Source organism: Eurosta solidaginis, chromosome 4 (genome assembly GCF_040869045.1).
Source record: "Eurosta solidaginis isolate ZX-2024a chromosome 4, ASM4086904v1, whole genome shotgun sequence".
Lineage (NCBI taxonomy): Eukaryota > Metazoa > Arthropoda > Insecta > Diptera > Tephritidae > Eurosta > Eurosta solidaginis.
The window spans coordinates 183448030-183470723 of NC_090322.1; the positions used below are offsets into that span (position 1 = coordinate 183448030).

A 22694-nucleotide genomic window follows, 5' to 3' on the forward strand; every position below is an offset into this window, starting at 1 on the left:
TTTCTACGACACTTAGAATAAATATTAAGAGGTGAAGACCGCGACTTTCACGCTTTTTCACAGTGATCATTGAAATCTCGCAAACTGAACGAATTAACTGTGCCCACTATCAACTTGAAGAAATTAAATTTCACGAAATCGATAAATTTGGCAACCTCGCGATCAACGCGACCTTTTGTGGTAACTGGAGACTTTGAATACACTTTCTATTACAAAAATGCAACCTAATGTGAAATAAAGAGGTTTTAGACAAATTTTTCACATTTTACATAGGATCTTTTGACCTGTAGAAAGGTGCTGGTTGCGAATGTCTGACCATGAAATTCTTGGTTTCTATTATCCTCAGTCTGTGCCAATGTTCAGCCACACACCGAGGATCTGGATTAATGTCCCGGAAAATTTAAAAAGTAGCGCGACGCAAATTGCGAGGGAAGTTCGGCCTAAATCGCGTCGTAGGTACATCTGGCCAGGTACTTATTTATTCTGTAAAATAACATGGCTGTTTTTACCAAAAAAAAATCTAATTTTCTAATATTTAACGATAAATACATTTTTTTTTCTAACAAAAATTTTAAACAATTAAAAGTTATTGAAAAAGGAATGAAAATGCGGGTATTGAATATCAAGTACCAATAAAATGTACTTGTACCTGGTAATTGGTGTTTTCAATTACTGAGTATTTGTAATGGTAATTGTACTTGATTCTACCAGCTCTACCTGGGATTATATGTCCAACGCGTTTCCTTACTAGCCGTTGGTTGGGACTTACTAGCCCATATGTATCATTTATTCAAATATGTATAAAATCTGTTGCTTAAGCCATAAAATAAAATAAATAAATGTAAAGCGCGATAACCTTCGAAGAGAGTTAAGGCCGAGCTTCTCTTCCAATTTGCGTCGTGCTCCTTTTAATGTTTCCTAAAAATTATCGGGACGGACCTTACTTGTTTTAAAGCTGGAGGGGATGAGCAAGAGCGAGTAAGATGTAGAGATCGAGAGCTAGCTCCAGCTATTGAATGTCCTGTGATATCTGTGTCACAAATTGGTAGAAAATCGAGCAGTCTTACCGTCAGAGGGAATGTGGATGGCAAAGAACGTGTACTGACTGTAGATACGGTCGCATCTCATTCCTTAATCCGATCTGACTTGGTCAACAGGAGAGTAAAACCGTTACCTGGAGCAAGGTTGCGTACGGTGACTGGCGAGTATAACCAAGTCCAGGGAGAAGTGATATGTGAAGTCTTAATTGGAAAGGTCACAGTTCTACACAAATTCATTGTGGCGGAGATCGTTGATGAAGTCATATTGGGAGTAGACTTCTTAGTTGACCATGACATCAAGATCGATATGCAGAGAAGGGTGATGCGTTATAAGAACCAGGATATACCACTTAACTTCAGTTTGGAGAAAGGGTTCAGTAGTAATCGAGTAATGATGGAGAAGACTCGACAAAGACCACGAAAGTCAAAGGAAAAGGTTGATGGATCGAATGCGCCAAATAAAGCGAAATCAAAAGTACCTGCGAGAAAAACACCGGCATTGACAAACCCTAATGGACGCACTAAAACGACTGAAAGAATTTTTCAGAAAGAATGCAAGGGTGATTTCAAGCCAGCGCGCACTACTGTTGTGAAACGTCAAGACGATACAGACGATGCAAAATCAATCCGTCAAGCGCAACAACAGAGTGCGAGGGAACGATCAAGGATAATTAGTAGTAAGATGAAACGCAGGTACGATGAGAACAATAATTCGGAAGGTTTCTTGGAGGGAGATTTGGTACCCTCACCGGCGGAAAGGTGTTCCAGCCAAATTTCGGTGCAGTTGGGAAGGCCCGTACAAAGTTGTGAAGAAGATCAGTGATACCATCTACCGCATACAAACCATTGGGAAACCACGAAATAGAAGAGTGGTACATTTGGAGATGCTAGCGGCGTTTAGATTGGGGAATTTGTCTGATCGGGACTATCAGACATAGGTGGAGGGCAGTGGGGCGAACATTAGCAACACTAAGGGATTCTGTCATCTCTAAGCCGGTGCTAAGCAGTGACTTGTATGCAAATCATTAAATCAATCATTATGTCTACCCATATGTCCATACGTGTAGCGGAGAAGAGACGCACAAACACATGCATATATCTTATCTGAGGTGCTCACAAGAGAGGGCAATAATTTGTGCAAATATTACTCGCGCGCATATGAGAAGCAATAAGCGTAGTTGTGGCTGGTGATTTTGTAGCTGATAACTAACTAGTAAGTTCTGGAATGGAAAAGCCTAGAAGTATGCAACGAGGAAACCAGACAGTATAAAAGGCGACAACAGTAGAGGCGCCACAATCAGTTTGATTTAAGACGCTATCTGGCGAGCAATAGTAGTGTTATTTTGAAAGAAGTATAATAAAGAATATTTTGCATTATTGAATAGTTATGGAGTTATTTATTCAACAGTTTAGTGATTCGAACGTTAGTAGAAGATTGCAAATAAGAGGAATTGCTGTAAATTCGTTACAATACGTTGCACAAGAATAGTAGACTAAAAATAATTGCAACAATTAAAGGACTTACTAAAAATACATAAAACAGCTGATAGTGAAAAGAAAACACTTATAATTACCAATGGGACGCTTACTTATTCAAATAAGGCGTGAATAGCATATTTGCGAATTTTTTCAATTTCTATTGGGATGCATGATCACACCATGCCAGTGAAACGGTTAAGCAAAAAAATTGTTAATCAAATAAAGCACACCCTAATTTAAAAGCAAGCTCTTATGGTAAATTTACCAACGAAAATTTCGTTATGCTTACACTTTCCAATTTCGGCGGTAATTAATTTATCGACTAGTTAAACATGACCCATTTAGCTCTAACTATAAGTAATTTGACGTGTAATTCAACGTTATACTTAATTAACAACGGCCAAAACATATTTTTACAAAACGCAAACCCAAAAGTACAATTTTCATTTCTTTAAAATTAAAATAACCGCTTATTTCTACTGGGTCAGGTATATTTCTCTTTAGAGCAGTAAAGCTACTTAACCCGAAATTTTGTGAGGTCTTTAATAAGTCACGTGCTTTCGCTACAACAACTTTTAATTATGGACATACATATGTATGTATGTCATATATTCGAATATTATTATTATTTAAAGTTTCTATACCTTGGCGGCCACCGTGGTGTGATGGTAGCGTGCTCCGCCTATCGCACCGTATGCCCTGGGTTCAACTCCCGGACAAAGCAACATCAAAATTTTAGAAATAAGATTTTTCAATTAGAAGAAAATTTTTCTAAGCGGGGTCGCCGCTCGGCAGTGTCTGGCAAGCGCTCCGATTGTATTTCTGCCATGAAAAGCTCTCAGTGAAAACTCATCTGCCTTGCAGATGCCGTTCGGAGTCGGCATAAAACATGTAGGTCCCGTCCGGCCAATTTGTAGGGAAAAATCAAGAGGAGCACGACGCAAATTGGAAGAGAAGCTCGGCCTTAGATCTCTTCGGAGGTTATCGCGCCTTATATTTATTTTTTTTATTTTTATACCTACATGCGTAAACAAAAATCACGAATTCACACTGTTCGCTTTTTTGTCACAAATTATTTGCGGAATTTCAAAGCGTAGCGTTTTGAAAAAGCCACCAACAAGCAAATATCTACTTAGTAACATTTCCAAGTAGGTAAACAATTCTTCGTAACTAATTTATTATGCTTGACAACCCGCTTGCTGTCATCCAAGGGCGCGTCGATGTGGGGCCAAGGAAGAACGTGAGAGCCATTGTGCGAAAGCGTATTCAGATGTGCTACTGTACTCGAACTCGCTTTTTAAGTACCGTTTGGTTAGGTTTGATGGAATTTTACTTTTGGCATTGATAACTCCGCCGACGTGGTGGAATGTTTTCTCCGAAGGAATTTCTTGGCTGAACTTTTATCGAATTAATTTTTGATTAGAACATCAGGCGGACGCCGTGGTATAATGGTAGAATGCTCCGCTCACCACACCGAAGGTCCTGAATTCAAGTCTCCGGCCATGCAAATATTTAGGAAAAGTGGTTTAAATTAGAAAAAAGTTTTTGTAACCAAACACTCCAAATGTATTTCTGCCATGAAAAGCTTCTCAGTGAAAATGCATATGCCTTGCAGCTACCGTTCGGAGTCTGCGTGAAACATGTCGATCCCGTGCCGCCAATTTGTGTGAAAAATTAAAATTCAAAATTGTAAGAGAATTTTAGCCAAAATCTTCTCTACGATAAACTGTGCTACCTATTTATCTTTATATAGTGCGGGTTTCATAAGTTTCTCGAGATGGGAAGTTTACAATCTGGCAGAAGATTATTCCATTCAGCCGTTGAAATCTAGAACGTACATATATGTGTACTCCAACCGTCTAATTTGATAAAATCAGATATCGTACTGAGGTGTCGAGTATAGCTGACGTCCATAGGGAATTTCTCTCTTTGTGCTGAGTTCCCGGGCGCAGCAACATAGAAAGGGAGTAAATTAGATGGACAGGAAAGGTTCTGAAATGGATATAAATTAGAGCATAATTGAGGGCACGCCCACAACGTGATTGCTACTTACTTATACTTATATATTTACTTACAGGGATGATTATGATTAGATAGTAAAATAGCTCCTCTGAAACATAGTAATTCTGCAGTGAAAATACTCACTGTGCTATCTCGCAGATGCGTGGACGGAAGCGTACACTAACTTCTCTCTGAGAGAAGATGAGTTAGCTCCTCACTTTCCCTGCTTCTCCAGGGCAGATTTTTGAACACACGTAGATGTATCTGTACCTCCACCACGTACTCACTGAGCGCATTCGAAATGAGCAGAAAATTGCGGAGAGCAAATGTTTGCAGTTTCCATGCGATCCAGAGAACGAAAATCGACACTGATGAGGCACAACGCCAAGACCTAATTTGGCAAGGGATGGCGAAAAATCGTTTCAATATACATCATATATCGATCCACTTATTTTTTACTTCTTTCTTCCTATGTTCTGTTGAATCTGACCAAGTAGTGTACTGTGGCTCGAGTCTCATCAGTTGTTGTTGTTGATGTAGCAGTCGAGCTGGCATAAATAAAATTCGGAGTGTATGCACTGCCCACTTAAAAGGCCCTTCGCAATCAAGTCTATAAAACCAGAAAACAAAATTTTTATCCAGACAGAAAAATTAGGAAACCTTGAAAACTTCTAACAGTACTGCGTAGCACTGCCTATTTCTAGAAAAAAAGAGGAGCGCTCTTACAGAAACCGTCCTCATCGTAGAATATTCAAAATCTAATTTTTTTCTCCAACCTCTGGGAAGGTTTGGAATGGACAGAAAATTTCGATACGGTGTCGCCACCTAATTTACAAAATTAACAGATTTCTTAAACATGGTTCCAGGTATTAAAGGGATAATTTAATATCGGTGGCTTGGGAGCTTGGAATATTCCAAGGCGATCAAAACCCACAGATCCAAAGGTTCGAAGGCTATGAAAAAACATTGTTCGCGTTGCAGTCGGACTAGTACCGGCAAAGGTTTTCCCATATTTTTAACACTATCCTTAGCCTTCTGGAAGTATTTAAGCGGTCAGAATAGGTTATAGTGTCCCAAAACAAAGCCAAGAGACATAAGTAGGTCAGCTGGCCTATTGCAATCCCACTGAATAATCTAATGCCCTTGCTCCTTTATATATGTCAAAAATTTCAACCAGTTTCTTCTAATATCTAACAGTCGATGAAGTGATTGTTCAAAAACTCCATGTATGTCTTGGTTGGAGCAGGGTATATGCAGAGGAAATGTCAAACACCTCTATCTCCTTCTCATTCTTACTGCTCTGGCAGAGGTCATTCGTTGGTATTCCCACGCGTTCGCCGTGTACTTCCATTAGACGATGCCCTATTATTTTTAGCGGTTACCAAAAGGACAGTTAGTAGTATTCCTATCTCGTAACATTCCAAATTTATATAGATTTCTACAAGAAAAAACTTATTGGACGCAGTTTCAAAATTGCTGGAAGCAAGAACCAAAGCCGAGGTACTTAATAGGATTTGGGACCACAGACCTCAGATTTTCTAGCTTAAATTTTCCATAAACATTCATTCCAAAATCCTGAGATAGGAGGAGCGAAGAACACGGCAACATGGACTAGGGATGATCAGCTATATAATCTACTTCCGTTCATTTGGTTTCCAATATCATTATAAACATTATTTTCTCCGAATCTATGGCTATATTTCCGGCTACTTAAGAGTATATCACCTCCTAATGTTTTAAAATTTGAAATTGCATCTTCCGGCTAGGTTGAACTGGCGGGTTTGCGAGGACCTCACATAGACTGAATGGGTCCCTAGTGCTTAAAAAAAACTACTTAACATTTAACGTACGTACATTAAAATTAAACTCTGACATGGACGTATGGTTAATCCCTCCGTAAAGATAGCATCTTCCACACCTCTGTAGGTAGTTTAAAAAGAAGAAAATAATTTTTTTTCACTAACCTCATATGTACATATTTATGTATGTGCCCTCAAGTCACTTAATCTAACGATAAATCTACCATCCGCAAGAAGTTCATTTGAACGGGCACTACAAGAGGGGCAAATTACAAAATAATCAAAGCCTAAGTAAACAAACAAACGGCAGGAATTAATATGTGACAGGAATTCTAACCAGCCATACAAAAAAGACAAAAATATATAAATAAACTCCCAAGACAGAAAACGAGTTTCTGTTGTTGCTGATATTTTCTAGTTGCAGCTACCGTATTATATTATCTATTGTAGCGTTAGCTACAGTACTTGAACTCGTAAGTAGTTCTTTGCCAAAGATCAATGCAAAGATCGTCGCCATGCTACTAACGAAGTCAAGCAAGATCTTTCACAAACAAAGTTGCCGTGAACGTGAGTTGAATAAATTATGTTTGAATGCTTAAGGAATAATAGTTAGAAAGTTTTAAGGAATTGCTTGTATATTTTGTGATGTATAGGCTAGATATGGTATATGAAAAGAGCGACGAGCGTAGGAACAAAGAAATAGAAAATACGATGGAGTTTTGAACGTGAAAAGCTATTGGGACTCTCTTCCACCAAACACTATGTTGAATATAATTGGATTTGATCCTTTATCTTTGAGTTCATATTTTAAGCAAGCACATTTTGGGAATCAAATTAAAAACGAAATTTATGTCTTAATGAAACTCAACATTGTACCTACATTTCTTAAATCGTCTCGGACTTTTGAGGGGGCGCTGATAACTTACGGTCGTTTTCAACAGGAACTGAAAAACAGAGAACTTGTACGAACCTTAAACTCACAAGTAGAAGAACTCAGCTAACTGTTTTAATGGAATCATGCGCCACTGTAAGGAAGGATGACCGCCTTATCTAGCTTCCGGTTTGACAATGCCAATTCAAAGTTCGTTTCAAAATGCTCTATCTCAAATAAAATTCAGCAGCGCTCGAGAGCTTTTTATATACGTTCTGGAATAGGACAACTCTCAACAGAATTTTGAGTTCGTTCTTAGTTGAATTTTTTGAAACTCTGAGAAAAAGTGTTTGATATTAGTTCATTCCATTCTACACATTCCGCATGCAGACCTAACGGCCAAAAACATCGCGTTAGCAACGGCAACAAGGCTTAAGGCCTCGGGGCAGCTTGAGTGCAGGCCTTATGACCACAGCAGTATAGCGCCACCTAATATCGGGCCAAGCTTCGAAAGAGATATTGGGGCCACAATGGAGCCGGAGGGTTGGCGCAGGGGTACGGAAATTGCAGAACGTGCTGTACGCGTGTATACGGATGGTTCCAAATTAATGGAAGGAGTTGGGTCTGCTGTTTACTGTATCGCCCAGCAATAAGTAGATCCTACAAGCAGCCAGATTACTGCAGCGTTTTTCAAGCGAAAATTATAGCAGTAAAGAAAGCAGCAGAAATTCTGGAGGAAGCGTGCTTAAGCTGCAGTCGCCTCAATTTGCATATATATTGATAATCAGGCTGCGATTAAGGCAATAATTTCACACCGTACTTCATCAAGAAGTGTTCTGGAATGCAAGGAAGTATTGGAAAAACTTCGCTCAGGCCGGACTATACATTTTTACTGGGCTCCCGGTCATAAAGGGATTTAAGGTAACGAAAAGGCCGATGGGTTGGCCAAGGGGGGTACAACACTCGCTGAGTCGACGATAGACGTCTCAATCCCGACGGTTGAGCACGTTCTGTGTTCATGTTCTGCGCTCGCCAGGTCAAGGCTCCAGCTATTAGGGACGGCAGAATTGCCATATCTTGAGGCAGCAATTAAGCTGGGTCCTAGACAACTGCTAGTATTTGCCAAAAGGATGGAGTTATTCTCTAACATATGTCCTGGTACCTGATGATGGGTTCTTCCGTTTGGTCGTCAATCAAATTAAGGTAACACTATGGACACATTCAGTCTATGTGACGTCTTTATTGACCTGCTAGTTCAACTCAACTTAACCTCCTTCTGGAAGTGGTTGTGGTTCAATGTAGCTAGGTAGGAAATTTGCGCAAAATACGGCATTATTCATACAAATTCCATGAAACGATGATCTTCCACCCAGCAGATGATAAGCTGCTCCTCCATACCGAAACTCCAAATCTTTTTATAACATACAAATAAATTTCCTCTTTGTTCATTAGTTCTTCGTTTTCTGAAAAAAACATCTTTCTATCGCACTATATATTGCAGGAACTACCAATATATGGAGATCATGCAGACATATGGAAAGCTTGCAGCGGGCGGCTTTTCTTTTAATTAGCGGGGCTCCTAGTACAACATCTTGAATGGTTTGAGGAATATATAACAAGTGGACATTTTTACAAAGCTGTATAATAACGGGCTATGATTAGACTCTGAGTTTCGGAACTTTTTATCGAAAATCTGTCGGGTTATTTTCGAAAAGTAATCCAAAAGTTATTGATTTATTATAGCAACGATACCGATTTGTTATCAAAAACTAATCGATTCCTATACGAAAAGTTATTGATTTCTCATTAAAATTTTACCGGTTTTTATCGAAAAGTTGTCGATTTCTTGTCAGAGTGTAACCCCCAGCGGATCAGAGGGCTTAGAATGTACCCACGGCAGGTATGCCTGTCGTAAGAGGCGACTAAAAACCCATATGACTCAAGGGGTTGCCAACGAAATTTATAGCTACTCCAACCAAATTTGTCAACCTCACCTACCCGTAGCGAATCCTGTTTATTTGGCAGTCGATGTCTGGCGACCCCAAGTTCCTCTTTCAACTAGGGAGTGGGGAGGCAAAATGGCCTAGATGGTTCAATGTGCTCATACTAAATCGTTCCCAATATGGTCGGCTTGTATCTTAATGGTGCTTGTTGCCGGAACATAGCGGATCTATATCCGGCAAAGCTCCATCAACATCGATAACATTCCCCAAAACCTTCGGGAGCATCTTTATCGCTACAACAACAACCAACAACAGTGTAACGAATTTGTTATCGACGTGCGATATATTTGTAAATTACGACTGATCTGTTTGTTGTGAAACGAATTTAGTATCTTCAATTAAAAACCTTCAATTAAAATCAATGACACATCTGTAGCCCGTCAATGACAAACCGATAACTCGACGATAATAATTCGCTATCGGAAATAAGCCGATAATAAAACAATAACTTGTCGTTACCGGTTGTTATTGAAAAGGAGGCGACGAATTTCTTATCAAAAAGCCAGAAGTTGTTCGTTTCTGGTGAATTTACCTTGGTTGTGGTTAAACTTCAATCCCTGGGCGAGCTGTAGGTATTGTAAAAACATAAGTTTTTTAGACGTATACCTGTATGTTTGCACATCAAACTTCATAAGCACTTAACGGTTTTGTTTTTTTCAAAATTATGTGGACCAGGTTCTTTGTTGCCATGATTTCCGTATTGTTATTTTTGGAAAGAAAATAATTTTGCGGTTTCAAATAATTTTCTTGACTATAACTCCGCTGTAACTAACAACCAAAAGATCAAACACGGCAATTATGACATTCTGAAATGCTTATGGGGAAAGACAGGTAAGAATTCGCAATACGAGTACCAACGATTTCAGTTTTCAGAATACTAGTGGGAAGATTTTGATCTTTCTCATTTTTAATATATAAGACGTGATAATAGCGAACACACTTTTTGAGACCACGCTTCGTCATCAGTTCTTATCCAGGCAGCCTTCGCCCAAACTATTTAGGCAAGTTTAGTAGAGATCTTCAAGCTCAAGCTGAAAATAACTCATTAGTTTCATTCATAACGGATCCCTTTTATCAGCGATTTTATTGTACGTTTTCTAGAAGTGGACTCGAATCGGAATTGTACGTTTAGTATTTACCTTTGCGAAGTCTTAACTGAAATCGAAAATCGGAAAAGGGAAGTTGATATGCATATCTACGACCATTTATATGAATGACTCCTTTGTAATTCTGATTCAAATCAATTAGAATCAGTAATCTAAATCAATTGAAATTTTGGACTATTCGAGATTGAAGCCGAAGCTTCGCAAAAAACATATATTTTGTGTATAGGCTAAAGATTAGTGGGACCACAGTGTGACTTTGTACGCAAACTTCTGATTATGAACTATCAACTTGTTTTACATACATAAATTTGTAATCTTATTGGCCTCATAATCGTAAAAATCTTGAGAGCTAAATCATAATTGTAATTCTTTTAATGGCAATAAATAAAATTTTTTATTTTTATGACAGACTCCCCAGAGAGCGAAAAATGCGCCACGGATAGTGCCAATTTTATGGCCAATAACAAATCAGCCAAAAATTTTATGATCGTAGGTGTTACAAGGCAAGCAATGATGTGCAGGAGAATAACAACAAACAGGAAAAATAACAGGAAATAGTTACTCTGCATTCAAAAGAAACAATTTTTACGCCGTTACTATACGCGAAAAGATCATAAATCGGTTGATGGAATTTAATTATTCGCATCGATATATTATGCCTCGCCCATTACATGTTTGTCTTCGTCCCATACAAAAGGTAGATTTATATTACGTATTACAGCAAGAAATTGTGCGCTGCTTGAGACGTCGATTAAGCTCATAAAAACTCAAAGTTTATAACGATCAATTTGTTTTTGTTTTCATTTTTTGATTTCAAACTTTTTCCATTTACTCACCTTGATCTAATCGACGTTCCATACGCCGCCATTGCCGCATATGATACACCAAAATACCAGCGGCTATAATGAAGAAGAACAAGCAAGCTAACACTGCCATTAAAAGTGCTGTTGTGTGCCAATCCATCGGCAATGTGCCATTTTGTAATTGTTGCAATTCTTCATGTGTCAGCTGTTGCTCCAATTCATAGTTAGCGTCCTCCTTTCGGCGCTGAAAAGTGGAAAAAAATAATAAAAGGGAGTTTTAAGCGTTTTACCATCAAGAAAGGCGGACGTCGGCGGACCTACCATATCGAAGGTATTACACACTACAAAGATTTTTCTAAACACTATGGATGTAACTGTTCAATCTATTTGAGAATTACGGACCGGCCCGTCCATCCAACCTTAACTTTTCTAAACGAGGTCGCCCCTCGGATGTGTGTAGGTACCGCTGCTTTGAGTTTAAATAGATTGGTATTTTCGCGGGCTGATCACCATGCATTGTGAAAGATTGTGAAAGGCTTCCGAAAAAGAGTTTCCGATGAACTAAATACTCTGCGGCACTGCAGGTGCTCCTCCCGACGCACGTCAAGCTACTCACCGAACATCTCGAATCTCAGTATGTTGTTTTTGTAACAGCATTTCGCTTCTGCATTATACACCACCACTCAAGAACTTCTATCAACATCCTCAGACGGAAGTCTAAGCAAACTAGCAGTTTCAACACAATTTCATCATAGAAAACTTGCTGTAAGAGGCATTGAATCCACATTGTAGTTGAAGAGAAGAGGGTTTATCTTACATGCAGACACTTCGCATGCACGACATAATACATTGCGTATGTTGGGGAAGCGTTTGGATATGTAAGAGTTTAACCTATTAATATATTCAGATCTCAGGTCTCTTTTTTCTTTCCTAAAATGTTTGAAATATCGGTTTTGGTAACGAGGTTCAAGAGCACGACCCAACGAGGAAGTTTATCGTTTCTCTATGGATACGGTGGTTGACTGACTCATACTCCTTTAGATCAAACGGCCAAGTTATGTGTGCGTGATCCCGTTATAGCTCTTGCGGAGATGGTCCTTGGGAGATGGGAATACCTCAATCAGTTGTCTCTTCCCCCACTTTCGCACTTATCTTTCCTCGTGCTTTTCGGGGAGTCTGGTTATTTTTAGTAAAAAAAAAAGTTTTTTATTTGTTTTCTAATAAAGATAACCAGACCCCTGAAGCCACCACAGCGGGTTAGTAGGCTTAGAATATACCCGCGGCAGGAATGCCTGTCGTAAAAGGCGACTAAATTACCAAATTGTTTCAAGGGGTTGTGTAGCGCAACACTTTCAAGGGGTTGCCAGCGCTATATATAACCCAACTGTCAACCTCACCTACCCGTGGCGAATCCTGTTTCTTTAACAGCCGAGGCTCTGGCGACGCAAGTTCGTTATGGATCTAGGGGGTGGGAGGGCGGTATGACCTAGAAGGTTTCATGTGGTCATACCAAATCGTTTCCGAGATGGTCGGGCTAGTACTTTAATGGTGTTTGTTACCGGAACGTACTGGATCAACATCGGAGAGTATCTTTACCGCTACAACAACAACATACCCCTGAAGCAGACGAAAAAGGAAAATTAGGCATTTTCTAGTATGTTCTTAACAACTTTTTTTAATCGTTCCCCTGAGGTTTAGGAGAGTGTTATGGATATGGGCCGGCCTTTAGCGAATCACTGTGGCTCAATAGATGTGACAACATCTGCAACCCGTCCACAATTACAGACACACAATCACAGCTATCTCCAAACGTGATCTGCTTTTTCATCACTGTCCACTCAAAATCTCGTTTAAAAATGACTACTTCAGAGGATTTTCAGGGAGAAATCTTTTTAAGTTTACTAGCAAGAGGGTCGATTTTCATTTATTGGCTGTTTCTAAGGTTTCAATAGGAATGAGTCTTTCTTGTATATTCATTGTGTACTCGCAACTTTTTAATCACTATTTTCTTCCCGAATATTCATCAACCACTTACCTCTTTCCAGTTTGGCTCCGTTTTCGCCAGCACCACCCAATCGATCTTTAGATCATAAATAGATCCGCAAATCGTATCACGATGCAATTGACACGGACGCAATGGTATTAAATCACCTTCACATACTGTGCAAAGTATACACTTATCTTTGATTGGATCCCACCAACTATCCAAATCGCAGGGAGAGGCCGCACAGAAGGAACATAACGTGCTAAGGACAAAGATCATAGCAACGATAAACGTAGTCGCTGTTGAAGGATGACTCAGAGCATATACTGTCGCATTTAATAATTGTATTGCAGGTGAAATTGCTGTTGTTGCTATAATTTTACTTAAGTTGCTACTGCTTAGGCTATTATTAATATTTGTATAGCTGCTATTATTGTTTTCATTGTTGTTCTTCTGGTCGCAATTATCGACAGCAATGTGCCGCGTAACATTCGTATGTGAGTTATTGCATGTAAAATTGTTATTGTTGCTACTGATTTGTTTGCAATCGTTGATATTGCAGTTTATTATATTGCTATAATTATTGTTGTTATTAATATCATCTCGCCTTCTTCCTCTTCTTCTTCTTGACCTACTATTCGCAGCAATAAATTGTGTGCAATATCGACGCAAACGCCAACTGATTTTTTGCGCATGCGTACGCGTTGAGTGAAGGAGGTTATGTAATTTTACAGATGCGGGACAGCTGACGTCAGCATTATTTGTTCTAAAACTAGACATTGCCTCTTTTGTTTGACTTGTTGTTGCTGTTGCTGCTGCTAAGTGTATGTGCGGCATTGTATAAGGAGGGGTTGGAGAAGTGGGCATGTTCGTTGTTGGGCAGCCGTTCTGCATCCTTGTGAATCGAGTAGACATTATCTGCAAAGAAAGAAATAACTTGATGTTAAATCTATTATTTTAATAAGACTTGAATATTCTAATGTATGTATATGTTTAAACATTGCAAGGGCCTTCACATGATAATTTTTCAAATATTTTAAGCATACAAATACTAAGGTGAAATGTTCCCACGGTACATATTTTTTCGCTCCAATATCAGTTTTCCTCATTTACTGACCCCCACTCCCTTGCCTTTTTGCAAATATAGACAAGCATTTGCTTGATGCTTTTATCTAATAACATCCAGAAAGCAATTTAATCCAATCTCACTGTTATGTCATAACGAATTTTGTGGATTGTTGCATATTTACTTAGGTTAACTTAAAATTGGATTTTCCCAGATGAATGAAGTACTTAAGCAAAGCTAAATAAGGTTACCATCCGATATCAAATAAAATGTTTGTAACTCTATTTAGGTCTCCATATAAACGTAGATAATATTATATCAAATATTCCATGAATTGAAATTTTAGGCTGATATGCCGGGTAGAGATATACGCCGCCGATAAACGCCGCCGCCGAGGTCATGGGTTCAAGGTCCGGCGAAAGCAATATCAAAATCTTTAGAAACAAGTTTATTCAATCTGTAATATTTCTGTGCACGGGTGCATTTCTGTCGTGAAAAGCTTCTCAGCAAAAATTCATCTGCTCGCGGAGGCCGCACGAATTGGAAGAGAAGCTCGGCCTTAATCTTCTTGGAGGTATATCGCGCTTTGCAGTTTTTTTTTATGTAAGAGATATCGGCATATTATCTCCAAGTTCATTTATGTTATGTTTTGTGTAAAGTTTTCATCGCATCACAAACGCACAACACAGCAATTGTTATAAGCTACATGGCAACCTAACCCTACCAAACGTCAACTTTTGAGATCATTATTTTATTGCTTGTTTAATATTTTTGTTGTCTCCAAGCTGACCGAGATCAGCACAGATTTGAACTTCAAGCTAGTAAAATTGGTTTATATATATCTTGTATATATGATATGATACTCGAATGACATATATTGTGCTATGTATGTATATGTGCACCGTATGCCTTTTGTTTATTCTAAATTGAAGTCATTCTAAATTTGCGGGGTTTTTTTAAAAGCGAATGTTTGTTTTGTAAAATGCTGATTTACAATGTTTTGAGTTTAATGTCGTTTACCTACATATGAAAATGTTAGGTATTTTATCAGCAAACTATGCAATTTCGACAAACCTCTGTCTCAACAATTTTTGGAACACACTTTAAGACATAATTTTTTGAAGGAAGTCCTAGCCTTAAAGATTTTCAAGAATGCAAACTTATTCCGAAAATGCTCTATCTCGGAATAAAATTCAATACATTCGCATGTTAGATAGGGAATAGCTACCCTAAAGAAACTATGAAATCGGAAGCCCTCCAGTTGTAATCCGATTAAAGACTTTTCTCGAACAAATACTAAAGTAGAGCGTTTTCGAACTCTTTGCCAAAAAGGGTGAACTGAGTACAGGTTTATACATATATTAATACCTACCCACCCAGCATTTTTTGAAATTATTAATCATATTTGAGTCTTTTTCGAGTCTCCAGCATGATGAAAATAAGCATATATGCGCTCATTTTCTGATCAGAAAAGACTCCCTCGTTGGGAGAAAATGGTACCCTACGCGCGACTACACTTGGTGAGCCTCTTTTAACCTATATTTATAATCAGTATTTAGTCTTTTTCGAGTCATATTTACCATCATTTATGAGTCTTGTGGGAATAATTTTTAAGTGTGTTTTAAAGCTTTTGCGATTCTTTCTCGAGACATTTAAGAGTATTTGGAATCTTATTTTAATCATTTTTTATGATCGCTTTACATTTTGTTGTTGCTTTTTCAATAAATGATATTTCACTCTTAAGAGGGAGTCGATTTCGAGTCTTCTTTTGATAGCAGAATTAATTAAACAGTTTTTAGTTGTTGTTGTTGTTGTTGTAGCAATGCTCGCCCCACCCAATAGCCGCGACCGATCACAAATTGTCATCAATATCCTCTAACGGGAGTCCAAGGAAACTTGCCGTTTCAACAGGGGTGGACCATAAGGAAAGGGGTGTTAGAGGCGTTGGTTCCACATTACAATTGAAGAGATGGTTGGTGTCATGTGGGGACACATTGCAAGCGGGGCATACATTTTGTATGTCGGGGTTGATTCTGGTTAGGTAAGAGTTTAACCTGTTACAGTATCCAGAACGAAGTTGAGCAAGAGTGACACGCGTTTCCCTGGGGAGTATGCGTTCCTCTTCCGCAAGTTTTGGATAATTTTCGTTAAGTACTGGATTCACCGGGCAATTCCCGGCACAAAGGTCCGATGCCTGTTTATGGAGTTCACCAAGGACCTGCTTGTGTTTTTTCACTTCATACGGCTGGGTTCTCAGGTGCCGTATTTCCTCAAAATGCTTACGGAGATGACTCCTTAAGCCTCTAGGCGGTGCTGGTTCATCAATCAGATGTCTGTTGGGATGCCCAGGTTTCTGGGTATTCAACAGGAACTGTTTGGTCAGCATTTCATTTCTCTCCCTGATGGGGAGTATTCTCACCTCATTATGCAGATGGTGTTCTGGGGACATAAGAAAACAGCCCGTGGCGATTCTGAGAGCAGTATTTTGGCAGGCCTGTAGTTTCTTCCAGTGGGTGATTTTTAGGCTTGGCGACCATATGGGTGACGCGTAGCACGTAATCGGCTGGCTAATTGCTTTGTATGTAGTCATGAGCGTTTCTTTATCATTTCCCCATGTACTGCCAGCGAGGGATTTGAGGATTTTGTTACGGCTCTGAATTCTCGGAACAATTGCGGCTGCGTGCTCACCAAAATGTAGATCGTGATCAAAAGTCACACCCAAAATTTTGGGGTGTAGGACAGTCGCTAGCGTAGTGCCATCGACGTGGATGTTCAAAATGGTCGACATTTGGGGCGTCCATGTTGTAAATAAGGTCGCGGAAGATTTAGTCGGTGATAATGCCAGGTTTCGCGAGGCGAAAAAACTGGAGAGATCAGGGAGGTAGCCGTTTATTTTATTGCATAGCGCATCGATCTTTGGGCCTGGGCCTGTGGCCATTATTGTGCAGTCATCGGCGTAGGAAACAATTGTGACTCCTTCCGGTGGTGAAGGTAGCTTAGATATGTAGAAATTAAACAAAAGTGGGGATAGGACACCACCCTGTGGCACCCCTTGTTTAATTCTCCTTGGTTTTGATGTTTCATTCCTAAATTGCACCGATGCCTGCCGACCACCCAGCTAATTTGCGGTCCACCTTTTAAGACATGGGGGAAGGGTAGACCCTTCCAGGTCTTGCAGTAACGAGCCATGGTTGACCGTATCAAAAGCTTTTGATAGGTCTAGCGCTACGAGTACTGTTCTATGGTGGGGGTATTGATTTAAACCGCAATTTATCTGGGTGCTAATGGCATTTAGCGCGGTGGTAGTGCTATGGATTTTTCTGAAGCCATGCTGATGAGGGGCTAGCTGCAAATTTGCTTGGAAATAAGGGAGCAAAATGGCTTCAAGCGTCTTTGCCACTGGCGATAGGAGAGATATCGGACGATACGACTCACCTATGTTAGCTGGTTTCCCAGGCTTTAGTAGCGGACCACCTTGGCCATTTTCCATTTCTCAGTTTTTAGTCGTCAAAAGGAGTCGAAAATGTTTCATTGTGGTGATTTATACTTTAATCAATCTTCCGTATACTATGTGGGTACTGTTGAGTTCTTTTAAAATATATTTCAAAAATATGGTGATCACTAACCGCAAAAAGAATTTGAAAAGAATTTTAAACGGGTAATTACAACATAGAGTTTTGGGGAGTATAACTTTAATGTACTTCTTAAAAGCTTCAATAGAATATGTGGATGTAGAATGTAAATTTATTTCGCCTACCAATTGCCTTAATAACCTAATCGCATAGTCGCATTATTTATTTTTGAATAGTACAAAATTAATATAAACCTACGTATGTAAACTAATTTTCGTATCTGAATTTCTAACCTATCCAGGACATTTTACTCAAATGGGTCAAGTCGCGACAACAGCTAGCTGAAAAGTCTTAGAATCTAACATACTATTGATGTACCAAATTTCATCTCTATTGGAATGCGGAGTGAAATATCGTTAATTTGACACCCATATTCACATATCTCGTGGAATTTTTTGTTTTTCATATCAAATACGTAGCAAACTTGTGAAAATAACCTCAGTGGCAAAACCTAGGTAGAAAGTCGTAGAATGTGATAACTATCAATGTACCAAATTTCATTCAAAAATTCAGTCGTTTCCGTAGCTGTGGACATACAAAGAGATATAAATAATGAAGTTAGGTGGCAACCCTACTTAAAAATGTCTCTATTGAAATGCAGAGTGAAATACCTTTCGTTTGATACGCATATTGGGATATCTTATCTAATTATACCTTTCATGAACATGAAATGGTACATTAACTTTGGTCCGATGTTTGTAACTTTGAGAAATATAGAAGATAGAATCACCATTAAGTATACCGAATTGATCAGGGCGGCGAACTGAGTTGATATAGCCATGCCCGTCTGTCCGTCCGTCTGTCTGTTTGAACGCCAACTAGTCCCTCAAATTTTGAGATATCTCAATCAAATTTGGCACAAGGATATATTTTTCTATTATATTAGACATTTGTCAGATCCGGTAGGATCGGACCACTATAACATATATCTCCCATACAACCGATCGTTCAGATAAGACGATTTTGGTCATTCCTGCCGCAATTTAGAAACTATAAACTTGAAACACGGTGATATATATTCTAATATATCATAGAAGATATCCTGAAAAAATCATTTTGATCGGAGCTATATATAGTATATATCCCATACAACCGATCATTCAGATAGAAAGATTTTTGGCAATTTCTCCCTTAATTTCCAATATAAAAGCGTTAAACTTGGTGATATTTATTCTAATATATCATAGCAGATTTCATGAAAAAAAATCATTTCGATCGGAGCTATATATAATATATATCCCATACAACCGATCGCTCAGATAAGGGGGTTTTTTGCCATTTTGTATTTTATATTTATGTATCTTAAAAATCGTTTAGGTATGTACATCTCTTCACTATATATTTCTTATCTTATACATCCGATTATTTGGAGATTACGAACGGGATAAGATTATTGTTCAGCCCCATTCATGAAAGGTATGAAGTCTTCGGCACAGCCGAAGAAGTCCCGTCCTTACTTGTTTTTTTTTTTTTAATTTCAAACAGTGACCTTGTTAAAACACCCGTAAGGCAACACTTAGGTAGAGTGTTTTAGAATTTGATACACTATCTAGAAAAGTTTTGGTTGCAAAGCTAGCTAAATTGGAGAATTTGGAGTGAGATAAAGTTTAAATATTCCTTGATATATGGTTTCAACAGGAGATGACTGCAGGGCATATACATATTACGGAAAACGATTGCTTGAATAAAACCAAATAACAACTTCATTTATCGATTATACGATCTTTTTTTTTTGTTGATATTTGCTTCTAACAAACTGGTATGAAATATTTGCTGAATACTTATTTGGAAGAGTTTGCGGAAAATATCATAACCATTAGGGTAGGTGGTAACATCTTGTCACTTCTACGTGTTTAGTAATTTGTTTATGAATAGAAAATATACATACTAACTTATACGAATTTCCAAACTATATTAATATTTTTTAACACAAAATTAAGTTTAGATTTGTATTTTATACTCAATTGCGTTTTTTGGTATTTTGACAGTATAATCGTATAGGCCCGAATTGCGGTTACATGAACTGCTAAATATTTTCGGTTACATAATACTCCGGAAACAAAAATACCGGTAAAGTTCGAAATAACGCCGTAAATGTACAAAACTACATAGTATAGTATATATGTACCTAAGAACATGCTTAGTGCTAGACGACGTCGACGATGATCGGATAACCTTTTTCTCAACTCATTACATATGATAACGTTATTGCATTTGAGAATAAATAAGCACAATGTGTATCTACATTAAAAAACAAGTAAGGAAGGCTAAGTTCGGGTGTAACCGAACGTTACATACTCAGCTGAGAGCTTTGGAGACAAAATAAGGGAAAATCACCATGTAGGAAAATCAATCTAGGGTAACTCTGGATTGTGTTTGTATGACATGGGTATCAAATAAAAGGTGGTAATGAGTATTTTAAAAGGGAGTGATTCTTAGTTCTATAGGTGGACGCCTTTTCGAGATATCACCATAAATGTGGACCAGGGATGACTAGAATGTATTTGTACGATATGGGTATCAAATTAAAGGATTAATGAGGGTTTTAAAAGGGAGTGACCTTAGTTGTATATGTGAAGGCATTTTCGAGATGTCGACCAAAATGTGGACCAGGGGACCCAGAACATTATCTGTCGGGTAGCGCTAATTTATTTATATACATATGTAATACCACAAACAGTATTCCTGCCATGATTCCAAGGGTTTTTTATTTCGCCCTGCAGAACTTTTTCATTTTCTTCTACATAATATGGTAGGTGTCGCACCCATTTTACAAAGTTTTTTCTAAAGTTATATTTTGCGTCAACAAACCAATCCAATTACCATGTTTCATTACTTTTTTCATATTTGGTATAGAATTATGGCATTTTTTTCATTTTTCGTAATTTTCGATATCGAAAAAGTGGGCGTGGTTATAGTTGGATTTCGGCCATTTTTTATACCAAGATAAAGGGAGTTCAGATAAGTACGTGAACTAAGTTTAGTAAAGATACATCGATTTTTGCTCAAGTTATCGTGATAACGGCCGAGCGGAAGGACAGACGGTCGACTGTGTATAAAAAATGGGCGTGGCTTCAACCGATTTCGCCCATTTTCACAGAAAACAGGTATCGTCATAGAATCTATGCCCCTATCAAATTTAACAAGGATTGGTAAATTTTTGTTCGACTTATGGCATTAAAAGTATTCTAGGCAAATTAAATGAAAAAGGGCGGAGTCACGCCCATTTTAAAATTTCTTTTATTTTGGTATTTTGTTGCATCATATCATTGCTGGAGTTGAATGTTGACATAATTTACTTATATAATGTAAAGATATTAAATTTTTTGTTAAAATTTGACTTTAAACATTTTTTTTAAAGTGGGCGTGTTCGTCAAACGAACGAAACGAAACACATATAGTAATAGGAGTAACGTTCCTGCCAAATTTCATCATGATATCTTCAACGACTGCCAAATTACAGCTTGCAAAACTTTAAAATTACCTTCTTTTAAAAGTGGGCGGTGCCACGTCCATTGTCCAAAATTTTACTAATTTTCTATTTTGCGTCATAAGGTCAACCCACCTACCAAGTTTCGTCGCTTTACCCGTCTTTGGTAACGAATTATCGCACTTTTTCGGTTTTTCGAAATTTTCGATATCGAAAAAGTGGACGTGGTTATAGTCCGATTTATAAATAGCGATCTGAGATGAGCGCCCAGGAACCTACATACCAAATTTCATCAAAATTTACTCAAGTTATCGTGTTTACGGACGGACGGACAGGCGGACGGACGGATATGGCTAAATAAATTACTTTTTTCACCCAGACCATTTTGATATATAGAAGTCTATATCTATCTCGATTAGTGAGCTCTGCTCAGCTGAGTATAATAACATACATAGGCCCGGTTTTTTAGTAGTTGGTTTAGCTAATCTTAAACTAAGTTTGCATAAACTCTAGTCAAATTTAAACTCCAGTTGAACTACAGAGCAGTTCTTCAGTCAAGGCCGCCTTTGTGGGTAAGTTTTTTTAACGGCATCATTGGGTTTTTATAATCAAGATAACTTGTAGATACAGCTGGATTTCGTTTACCCAACAAACATGGAAAAAATTATTCCCTGTCCTTAGAGATATATATGTACCTATATCTAATTTTGGTTTTGATATCCAACATCATTCTCTAATCCAACCTTTAAGAAGTTTTATAACAAAGCCGGCCAAAAGTTGCACATTGTGCAATTTGAGTTCGTATTTTCACACCGACACTAACGATGTGTGATCACGATCGTTTGCTTTCGCTTGTCACTCACTAAAATCAACAGTGAATGCAAAAGGAAAAGTCCATGCTACTTTTTGGGCACATAATAAATCAGGCATGCTTAACCAACGAACCGATATCATTTCGTTACGATAATTAACGTTAATAAACGAAACAAAGTCATTTCGTTTCGTTTATTAACGTTAAGAACGTCAAATTAACAAAATGATTTCATTTCGTTTTCTGCCATATCAAAACGAAATCAAATCGTTTATGTTGACTATTAATTTCAAACTATGCTGGCAAAGCTGATTGATGGCGGAGTCATTAAAGGTGAAAGCATTAGCCAAGCTGATTGCAACTTTTCTCATGAATTTTGACAGTACGAACATTTCTCAGAGTATTTTTGACATTACCACCAACGAATTACACAAACAAATTACATGGAGTTTGTGTGTGTATGTGCGCTCGTGGTTACCACCTTACGGCTTCACCATGGCTATAGCATTGCCAGCACAATTCAAACATAAAGTATCACGTTTTTGTTAGCGTTTTTAACGTTAACGAAAGCTTTTCGTTTCGGTTAAAAACGAGATACAATTTATCTTGATAATTTCTTTATCGATAATATTTCGAAGTGTTTCAACGGAAACGGTGGAAATTTTTTGA

General features: G+C 38.2%; 1 protein-coding gene across 1 annotated transcript in view; it reads right to left on the reverse strand.

The window, feature by feature from the left end:
• wgn (wengen) overlaps window positions 1-22694 on the reverse strand; it is a 149305-nt gene that overhangs the window by 65554 nt on the left and 61057 nt on the right. The window contains exons 3-4 of the mRNA XM_067784143.1: window positions 13138-14004; window positions 11136-11346 (exon numbers count right to left, since the gene is read on the reverse strand). Of these exons, the coding sequence (XP_067640244.1) occupies window positions 11136-11346; window positions 13138-14001 (1075 nt within the window). The 5' untranslated portion in view covers window positions 14002-14004. The remainder of the gene's footprint in view (window positions 1-11135; window positions 11347-13137; window positions 14005-22694) is intronic.